Genomic DNA, 11,464 nt, shown 5'->3' on the forward strand with positions numbered 1-11,464 from the left:
CAGTGTGAGTTACCACAGTACATTGTCTTTCTTCTCTTTCCTTTGTGATGACAAATCTCTTCTCAATCACGCCTTCACCTTTCCCCCCTAGGTTCAGATTATGACTGCTACTCAGTGAATGGTGATGCTGAAGGTCCGGATGGGCAGACAGAGTTCGACAAGTCCTCCACCATTCCTCGCCACTCTAACATCGCCCAGAACTACCGCCGCATGATCCAGACCAAAAGGCCAGCCAGCACAGCCGGTCTACCCAGTGGGGTTCTTGGTCCCGGGGCTCATGGGATACCAGGACAAGCTGGCGGAGCTGGTGGAGGTGGAGCAGGTACTCCAGGCACTGCCACCATCCGCCGAACCCCGTCTACCAAACCAGGCGTGAGGCGCACACTGTCCAACGCGGGACCTATTCCTATTCGACCACCCATTGTGCCTGTCAAGACACCCACCGTTCCCGGGGACTCGTATTCAGCTGGAGCAGGTGGTGGTGGGTATGCTGGTGGAGGGCACTCGGGTGGCGTGCCTGTGCGTGTGGGTAGTGAGGAGTGTGTGTTTTTCACAGGAGTTGAGGATGCACAGGGAGCGCTTGATTATGTGAAGGCGTCACCGAAGCGCCTCAGCCTGCCTAACACCGCCTGGGGATCAGGGGCGGCGTTAGAGGTGTATGCCCAGCAGCACGGTGGCCTTGCAATGGGAACGGGCTCAGGGGCCGGATCAGAGGAGGATCAGATGATCGCGGCCAATCGGCACAGCCTAGTGGAGAAGATCGGCGAGTTGGTAGCCAGTGCGCACGCTCTTGGAGAGGGGCAGTTTCCTTTCCCTGCCCTCCCTGATGACCCGGCCCTGCAGCCTACCGGGCCCACCGACACTCAGACAGGGACAGAAGGGGCAGAAGGAGAAGGTTCCGGTGACATGTTGACCACCATCAGGAGAGGAGTCCGCCTTCGCAAAACTGTCTCCAATGACCGCTCTGCACCACGCATATTGTGATTGGAGGAGAAGAAGGAAGAGGATGATACTTGTCAGCCAATAGGGAGTCAGGTGTTGGTGTGGTGCAACCCAACCACCTAGTACATACAAAAACTTAACCATGTAGGGGAAAGCTATAATATAACAGAAGATGAATGAAAACAAAAACATACACATAAAATATGTTTAAAGACACCATTAGAGTAAATGATACATACTATAATAATAATAATAATAATAATAATAATAATAATAATAATAATATTAACATTAATAATGTTAACCCATGCTGACAATTAAAAGTTAAATACTGAATATTGACAGGCTCCTAGCCAGCCACTATAACTAGTGTGTGTTGGACGCATGTTTGTCTTCTCTACACCTTCACCCAGGGACGGAAAGACTTGGAGGAAAAACAGATAAGATTTAAAAAAAGGCAAAGAAAGAGAGAAAGACTGAGTCCTGTTTGCCAAGTTACACCCTTCCCCATCTTCTCCAGCTAACCAATGTCTAACTCCAGATGAAAGACTGATGACTGAAGGAGGGGCCCGTGGGGGGCGAGAGAGAGGGGGTCAGAGTGCCATGTGACCAGCTGGATTTGAACCCAGGCTGTCTCAGCAGAAACATACTGTACTTACTTGCCCACTGAACTGAAGCTTTGGTATTAGCATGGGGAGCTAACAAGCCGGAGGGCTCCTCTGGTTCATCCTAATCTAAAATAGTCTTAAAAAATACTGTTGGCATTGAACCGTGCTAGTGCTCCCTTCCCCTCTCTCTCTCTGTATGTAGTGTGTGCGCCCATTTGGGCAAATGAGTGTGTGTGTGTGTGTGTGTGTGTGTGTGTGTGCTTGTGTGTGATGGGGGTGGGTAGAGCTCTGCTGCAGGACAGCTGGTTACCCAATGAGGGCAGGGCTTTTCTCCTGTGTGTTGTGCGTGTATTTTCTTGTTTATATCGTGACGTCATTTACCTTGTTACCACTGTACGAGAAGTTTCGAGAAGTAATCCAGGCGTATAGATATATTCATATATATTTTCTAGAACCAGAGAGAAAATGTTAAATCAGAAATGGAGCAATAAATGTGTTTTATTTTCTTGTTTCCAAGAAGAGGATTGATGGAGGATTGTAGGTTCTCCTTTGTCACATTCAGGCAATCATCAGGAATGCTAAATTAAACATCGACTGTGAATTCATGCCTAGCTGATTTTGGCGTGTGTCTCTCCCTGTCCCTGTCTCATTGTGGTGGAGGGAATGGATTACAAAAATGTTGAAAAAAAAAACCTGTAAGCACTTTGATAGGTGGTAGAGTATGTACTAAATGTTGTCATAGTCATACTGTATGATAGGGAGAGTGAAAGTGAGAGAGATGGTCGCCAATAAGACTGTGTCCTGAGGAAATTATTTAATTTGTAGAAGAAGACATAAAGGGACAAAGAGGAAGTGATAAATACTGGTGGAATTGGAGTGATTGGTCAAATGAGAGATGGGATAAGAAAGTAGAGCAAAATATTTATGTACAAATGGAGTGGACGTCAGGGCTGTTCAGGGCTCTACAAGCCATCGCCTGCTGTGGATGGTAAATAGTACTGAAGCTTTTTATGATATGGTTACACTGGTATCTGAATGACTGAACACATAATGCAAAAAAATAGGCTGCACATATAGGTCAGACTACTACAGTAATAATATGGGCTTTGAATGACAAAACAAACATATGTTCTCACTAGCCATAAAAGTAGTCACCTTCCCAGGTGATGCTTCCACCCCAAAACAGTGGAGGTGAAAGGAATTTTGTTTGTGTTACTCATAGCACTGAATCATTACATTTAAAAATTTCAACAGCTACATGTCTATCCAGACACAATGGCTTTGGATCGTCTACAGACCTCATCTTTTGTAGACTACTTTCTATAACGATAACAGTCCTTCCAACTGTTAACAGCACATGCAGTATATTTTACAACAAGGACACTGTTTCAGAAAACACAGTACTGTTGGACTTTTCAAATGTCATTTTTCAGAACTGTGGGCATGACAAATGAAGTTCTTTTCACCTCAGTTGTATCGGGGTGGAGGCAGAAATCTTGGACAGATAAAACCAAAATTATCAGCATGCCTAAATATTGTTGAGGTACATGTAGAAAATATGTTTATTTGTAATTTGGGTTCAACGACACAACATACATTAACAATGGACTTGAAATGTATTTGCACATGTAGTTTATGTTCATTGGATGGATATACATTTGAGTGGCATGAATGTACTCTAGAGTTTTCAACACTGACTGCTGTGGGTCTGTGTTTCCAATACTGTATCTTAGAAAGTCATTTTCACTCACATTGAAGTGCAAATACATATCAACACACCAGCTTATCTACAAAAAAATTCTTACCTATAAATACTGTATATTTTTGCATTATGGAAAAGTAAAGTTAAGCCTTGGAAATAGCTGAACAACAGCCTCAGATTCGCTCTAGTTAAAATCTTCCCCTGTGGCTCGACAGTAACATTTGCCAGGTTGCCTTTGGAACAATTGTGAGAAACTGGCAAACAATTGTTGGCCTTTGGTTGCCATCAACAGCAAACCACTTTTTAACATATAAAAATACGGACAGCAAACAGCAAAACATGCACCCCAAAATAAATAAATTTTTAATATTCATTGCATTAGTAACATATTGCTGTTACAGTGAGATCCAGAACCATGCTGTGTCTTGCCAGCCAGCATGTTTGTTGGTGCGTTTACTCGCATGCGCACAGGAATCTTGATTATAGCTGCAATAATGTTACCATTGATAAAAAATTATGAAAACCATGAACTGTTGGTTGCTAGTGTTGGGCAGTAAAGCATTACCTGCAGTGATGACTTTTTTCAGTAACGGATTACAATTTGAAATTCAACAACTTCATTACAGTTACTAATCGAAAATTCCAACCTGTGTGCGTTCTTACAAAGGACAGACTGCAGCTGTAGCTTGGCGCAGGGTCAGGATATGCAGCCTCCACCAAAAGAGAATAAATAAATGCACCTTTTCAGTAACATTATTTACACGCGGTGTCTTTTTAACTACCGAGCAGCGACTGGTAGATAAGCCTTTGATGGTCTTGTTTTCCGGTTCCACATGTTCCAATACAGAAGATGTGACATGCTGTACAAGTAATAAAACTAACTACTATTGCTGTTGAATAATGTGTAATGAGTAATTGATTACATGAAAGTAAGTTGCCCAACACAGGTTACTAGACCAGCATTTATTCAGACACAGAAAATAAACATAGATCCCCAGATCAGGTTCTTTTTTTTATTTTTGTATGAACACAAAATTGCTGTTTAAACTAAAATATGCACCAGGCTACCCCAGTATGGTTCGGCTCAGTTCAGTACAAATAACCCCGTTCGGCTCAGGACATGGCTGTATGAAAGGATTGCTTAGGGACATTAAGATGTACGAAAAGGTGAATTCAGTTTGGTGCGATTGCTGATGGCAAAAGAGCAGGTTTAAATTAGACTTTTTAAGCTGACTGAGAGTGGAAAATATGAGTGGGATGAGCATTTCACTGCCTGTTCATACAATATGTAATCTATGTGCTGTACTTGTAAATGAGAATCAGGCGCACAGATTTGGTATAAAGGTTTGTTAGAAAATATAACATGGAATATTCAGTTTTATTCTTTTTTTTCCATTCTGCAGTACTGTTTGAATATTTAGACTTTTAATTAATGTAAAAAGAAGAAAAAATACTCCAGTTGTAACACAAACTACTAAGCTGTGTAACATATGGATGTAGGATGTGTGGGACGAGAGTGAGTGTTTCCTTGTTTGGCTGTTGAACTGTAGGCTAGTGGACTCTTCATCAACATGTCTGTATGCTCTTCTAGTAGTGACCTTAACATCGCCGGTGACATCAGCGCTCTTAACCTGCTCTTTTTGTCAATACATTTCCTTTTTTCCTCTTCACTAGAGCACTGTCACCCTCGGCCAGCCCACTTTTTTTTTTATTACTACCTTTGAAACGGTGCTTTGGCAATGGGGATGATTTATATTTTTTTCTGGAGGAAACCTCTGTATGTATGTTGTCACATGTGGAAGCTGTGTGTTGTATCAGCTGAATCTGACTGGGTGAGAGGGTGGAAGGGGAGAGCAGCGGGCTTGGACTCAATCCCCCCAAAAAACTAATTTTGGGTGAGAAAATGTTCATCTGAAGTGTTTGTGTACGACCGCCTGTCGAGGTCACACTGTACATGAATATACGTACGTATGCTGAATGTACTGCAAGGTGAAGGGGGACATCGACTGTACATGTCTGACGTGCTTGAACTTTTGCAATGTCAAAACTTTGTTCTTGTACACCTGAATGAAGTTTACAGTTTAAACTGTTGGAAAGCAATACAGCGATAGCATGCATGTACGTACATTCGCAGTGATGTTCCAGTGTGGGTATGTTAAAGGAAAATACCACTGTTATGTCATCTCAAGGATACTTGTGTTCCCCATCTAAACGCTATCCCACCTTACATGGCTCTCATGTATGGTTTGGAGTTTAGAGACCCTTTACTATATGCCCAAGGACACTACTAGAGCCAATTCCACTCGTCTGACTGTGTATGTGCTGTATATTTATTAATTCTAAACAGCGTGTCTCCTTCTGCGGAGGAGACACGTTGCTTAGTTCCAAATGATGGATAACAACTCAGGACACAACAAGGAAGATTGACCACCATGGTCCATGATGGTTGATTTTCACGTCGAATGTGATCAAGACAGTCATATCAAACTACGCACACCCTGTCATGCAACAGGATGACTGGCTATAGGATGAGTGTGAGATGAGAGTAAGATAAAACACTGCTATTTTCCTTTAAAATGCCCAGTTAACAGCACAAAAAGTTATCTAACTAAACAATAATGTCTTTTTCTTAACATGCTGAATTAACTGTGTAGTGAACTAATTGTCTGAACAAGCTGAAATAACTACTCTTCTGCAGATGTGTCAATATGCCCATGAGTGTATGTGTATGTGGGTAGTAGTAGGCCTACCGGCATTTGGGCACTGCAGGAGCTACAATGAAAACAGGACATTCTGTAGGAACACACATGGACACATAGATTTACATGCGTGCAGGCATGCGTGCTTACACAAACACACATGTACACATCATAGGACACACACACACAAAACAATCCATTCTTCCTCAACTGAGAAAACTACACAGTCCTAACTACAGCATGTCCAAAAGCACTGTAAAAAGTAACATTTTAAAATTTATTTTGTAATTTCATTAAGTTCAAAAGGTTGAAAATATCCCTTCTTAATTTTCAGTGACATTACTACATTTGAATTTCTCTTGCTATTAGCTGTCTTGTTGCCCTGCAAGAGTAGCGTGTGAGCTAGACAACATCTAGATGAATACACAAATGGAACATGGTACATTTCTTTTGTTACAGATTGTTACTCATAGCATGCATACTTGATTAAAAGTTGAAATAATGCCTTCAGAAAGTGAGTGTTCTATACATACAGCTACCGTAAGACTGTAGCGCTGTTGAGTATTAATACCTGTAGCTCACATTGGAATTGTTGACATTTTGGGAAATATTTGCTTTCTTGCTGCATCTTAGATTAGCTTAGCACAAAAATGGAAGCTAGCCTGGCTTCTATAAAGTTCACAAATTAACATGCTATATCTTGTTTGTTTAATTAAATAATTAAGTATAAAAAGGACAAGTTGTTGTGGTTTTATGGAGGGTAATGTGCAGGATTATTTCTTGCTTGGTCTAGTGACTTCCTGTGGAGTCTCTGCTGATTGCCTGGCACCCAGTGACAAAACTCTCTCTAAGAAAGAGAATAAATAACTGGCTAAAGAGCACATTTTCCAAAATGTTGAGCAGTTCCTTTGACATTAAATGTAAACTTGGTGATTCGTTGTTTCAGAAGGTGTGAACACAGTAGGACACTCAACAGCACCATTGTCTGAGAAGCCTGGATGTGTATGAAAAAGAACAATAAAACAACTATGTAATTAGCATTTCTTGTATGGAGAAAGCAAAAGAAAGCTGAATTTACATTTTTCTCTGATCCCAGACTTTTTCACACTCATGTATCCCTCTCTTTTTTTTCCTCTCTGTTATCTTCCTCTTTTCTTACGACGCCCCTCAGCCTCCATCCACTGCTCAGCCCAGTAGGCTACACCCAGAGATGCCGTCTAGTTGACACATTAGAAAACAACACGTGTCATGCCAAGAGTCCCATTGGCTGTACACGGCCTCTTTGTGCCTCGCAGCCCATCAAAGCTAATTAAAAATAATTCTTTATTTTCACCACCGTCCACAGTGAATATGAGCTCAGTTTTTCTCTCAGTCCGTCTCCCCTTCACTCTCTTCCCTCCCCTCTCTGTCTGTGTCTGTATACTGTATGTCAGTATGCATGTGTGCCACAGTTCAAATGTGTGCGCACGTGTGTGGGGTAATGGCTAATGGGTGGTATTGTTATGGGTCCTGGGTGTGTTGTTCAAAGAAGGGCTGGAAGCATTAGCTAGGGTAAACGTCTCCCTGCTGAACACAGCTGTATGCCTGATGCTGTATCTCAGTGCTAGATTACATTTTCATACATTTTGATCAGGCTTTTTGGCGTCACCTCACAGGCAGCTTATATTACTTTGATGGCATGGAATCAATAAAGAGCATTGGTACTTATGTTAAATTGAGCTAAACTGGTTAAGGTAAAAAGCCACGCAAAGGCAGACTTTTGTTGAACTGCTGCCGCTGTGGCCACATATGAGACAAATACAGCATAATGGTAAATGCTAAGATGGATTGTAACATTAGCACAGGAAGGAAAGAGTTAAAGCTGCCAACATTAAATAACATTAGCTGCCGTTAGTCAGTGGGCAACGATATATTTTATCTGCCATGAATTTAACTTTTTATTTGTAAGAGGAAAAATTGGACTTCATTCAAAAGTTACATAACCTTACTTTCAGTAGAAGCTAAAAAACAAGATCATAATTTCAAATGGCATAATGCCAAACCAGTACATTACCAAATCACTTTAAAAGTCTAAGTTTTCAACAGAGGAAGTATTGTCATAGGCCTTAGGCTCTATTTAAGGCAGAAGTAAGTCTCTAGTACAGTGACCTGATTTTTACTCATATCAAAGTACATTTTTGTAAACATGCTTTCACTTAATTCAGATGAATTTAAAGAAAACAGTACTTTTACTCATAATTTGAAAATTAAAATAATACTATAAATATAATAATAATAAAAATAAAAGTACAGTAAAACAGATGCTCAGGCTGCCTGATGATGGATGATCATAAAACATTCAACTGTGGCCACCCTCTCTCAGCAGGTGAACTTGTTGTCTATCTAAGTTTCCCTGGTTACTCAGATTTATAGGAAATTGGCAGACTTATTTCCACTGTGAGCATTTGCTCACAGCATGAACATGCTGTTAGAAATCTATGTGGAAATTTTGTGAACAACAGCCTTCTTTGTGGTGTGGAATTCTTCTCTTCGTACCTTTGGTTCCCTTCAAATATGTTTACACTGGAAACTCGCTCAACATGCTGACATTCTTTGTTTGACTGATACAAATAAGAAAGACCCTGCGCTGGCCCCGAAGGACAAATTGTGTTGTATTTATGATCAAACCAAAAGAAGTATTTGTATTTGCTGGATGTACAACCCACTCGTTTAGCCATCTGCCCAGGTTATATTGAATGTGTACTTTATATATGTGTGCATTTGTGTGTGTTGCACAAAGACCCCTACTGTTCCTCCCTCCCACCACCCACACACAATCTGTCAATCCTCCCTGCTGTCTAATACCCAAGAAACCCACTACACTCACACAAACACACAAACACTCGTCTGGAGCGAACGTGACTAAGGTAGATTCTCGGAAGCTACACGATGGTTCGTTGAAGTCCTCCAGGGGATCATGGTGAAACACATTGAAACTTCCTGTCATACAGCCATGCAGAACAGAGAGGCCAAAGTGGCCTCTTGGTGCCACTGCCACTGTACCTAAACTGAATGTCTTACTGTCAGTAGTCCAGTTCTCAGTAGTGTCTCTCGCTCGCTCTCTTTCTCTTCTTCCTTCACAGCCTCCATATGAACTCTACAATAAAATCTCCCCACAACCCACCATTGAGGCGTTGATATCCATTTCTATTGGGCTTTATTGTCCAACGGATAACATTATGACAGCCAACATCTGCTTCATTGTTCTGTACAAAAGAAATCTTTTGCTCCTCTCTTCCCTCCCAAGTAGCCCTGCAGGCCCCGTGGTCTTGTCTTTCTCTCTTCTTTCTGTCTCCTCTTCTGCTCTCCTTCATTAATTTATTGTGAGTTGATTTCTAAAGTTGTTTCGCCACTGTCGCTGATGATAAGGTTTTATTTTCTGTCTTCCTTTTTGTAAAGTTGACCATTTTTTTGTTAACTTTAGTCACTGCTAATGTAACAAAACGCACTGTGATGATTCCAGTATTAATTAAAGTTGTACTTAAACTGTGTGCTGCTGTGTAGTGGCTCTTATTAATGAAGAAAGACACAAGTTCAAGGTCTTGAACCAACCTGCACAGTTAAGAAAATCCTGTACAGTGAGAGATGTGAATGAATATGGGTAAATTGATTTGTCTGTATACCTTCTAAAGGTCATTTGCGGGAAGAGAGACTAGTGATTAAACCTAAGAATTAATAATGGCATGGCACTGATTCTTTCACTGTGAAGGTTCTGTGTGATAAAATCGGTGAGGAAGAAATTACATGTAAGAGAATAGTTGAATCTTATCAGCAACAATATTAACTTAAATCATACATATAAGGAGTTTGAGGTTTCTGCGCAGTATCTTAGCTGTTCCTAGAACTGCACTCTTCTGGACAGAGACCTCTGATGTTTTACCTGGAATCTGCTGTAGCCACTCTCCCAGTTTGGGGGTCACAGCCCCCAGTGCTCCGATTACCACTGGCACCACTGTTGCTCTTCCTTTCCACATCTTTTCAGGCTCCTCTTTCAGCCCTTGGTATTTCTCAAGCTTCTCATGTTCCTTCTTGATGTTGCTGTCGCTTGGGATCGCCACGTCTATCACTGCAGCCTTCTTCTGCTGTTTGTCGATCAACACGATGTCTGGTTGGTTAGCCATCACCAGTTTGTCAGTCTGGATCTTGAAGTCCCACAGGATGTTAGCTTGGTCATTCTCAACTACCTTAGGAGGCGTCTTCCATTTTGACCTTGGAACTTCCAGCCCATACTCATGGCAGATGTTCCTGTACACTATGCCAGCTACCTGGTTATGGCGTTCCATGTACGCACTTCCAGCCTGCTTCTTACACCCTGCTGTTATGTGCTGTACTGTCTCAGGGGCATCCTTGTGCAGTCTGCACTTGGGGTCCTGCCTGGTGTGGTAGACCCCAGCCTCTATTGATCTTGTACAGAGTGCCTGTTCTTGCGCCGCGATGATTAGTGCTTCTGTGCTGTCCTTCAGTCCAGCCTTTTCCAGCCACTGGTAGGATTTCTTGATATCAGCCACTTCATCTACTTATCTTTGGTACATGCCGTGCAGTGGCTTGTCTCTCCATGAAGGTTCTTCATCTTCCTTGTAAAAATAATAATAATTTATAGCACTGATTGATTTAGTGTAACAGCCTAAGACAGTGGGTAAACAGGACGTCCATCAATACTAAAAACACAAAACACTTCTTCTCCAGAACACCATACCTAATTCACCACACCAAATCTTTGTGGCTATGTCAGGGTTGTGTCTGGGTTTCCTTTTATACAATCCACTGATCAGTCATGTGACTTGTAGGTCACCACATATACTAAAAACATTATTATTATAACTCTTAAAAATGACTTTTTACAAAATACAACATTTACTTTTATATGATACAGAAATTTACAAGACAAATATAAATGACCATGAATATAAAAATTTAATACTGTAGCCATCATTTACAATATTCTTTAACAAATAACACATTCCATGTTCACCCATTAATGGTGAAAGGGCTGAATATCCCTCTGTACATACAAAGCAAAGTCTGTATTCTTTCAACTTATTATAAATTCCTAATTCTTTTTAAAGATTATGTTATCCTGTCATTCGTAAAAATGCCAATTATTATTATTGCCAATGCCATTCTAATGTGACATACTTTAGAGATAATATCTGGTTGAATATATCAACAGAATGAAAAGACTGACAACTTATTTTCACAAATAGGAACACTGAAGCTCACATTTGATGCACCATCAGGAGCCCTAAATATAAGGGGTCACAATATGATCAACAAGATTGGGAACAAACATTTCTGCTCTCCGAGCTATGTTCTTTTCTCTGACTTCTCCAATGTTTTCTTTTTTATCGTGGAATCCTGGATAGATTTACCTCCTCAGGCCACTAATATTAAATAATCTGAAAAGGGAACATGACTGTTGAAGTGGTCAAAAAGGATAGACATTTGGAACCAGCAATAAGAGGTTGCAAGTAGAC

The 11,464-nt window shown here is 41.0% G+C and overlaps 1 protein-coding gene across 10 annotated transcripts in view; it reads left to right on the forward strand.

Moving 5' to 3' along the window:
* mtss1lb (MTSS I-BAR domain containing 2b) overlaps positions 1-9,481 on the forward strand; it is a 771,894-nt gene extending 762,413 nt beyond the window's left edge. For 8 of the 10 annotated variants that reach the window (XM_046032154.1, XM_046032158.1, XM_046032156.1 and 5 more), the window contains one exon: positions 92-9,481. In XM_046032154.1, the coding sequence (XP_045888110.1) occupies positions 92-984 (893 nt within the window). In that variant the 3' untranslated portion in view covers positions 985-9,481. The remainder of the gene's footprint in view (positions 1-91) is intronic. The other 2 variants (XM_046032163.1, XM_046032162.1) reach the window with 2 other exon arrangements.
* The last annotated feature ends 1,983 nt before the right edge of the window (positions 9,482-11,464 follow it).

The sequence above is a fragment of the Micropterus dolomieu genome, linkage group LG20 (assembly GCF_021292245.1).
Source record: "Micropterus dolomieu isolate WLL.071019.BEF.003 ecotype Adirondacks linkage group LG20, ASM2129224v1, whole genome shotgun sequence".
Classification (NCBI taxonomy): domain Eukaryota; kingdom Metazoa; phylum Chordata; class Actinopteri; order Centrarchiformes; family Centrarchidae; genus Micropterus; species Micropterus dolomieu.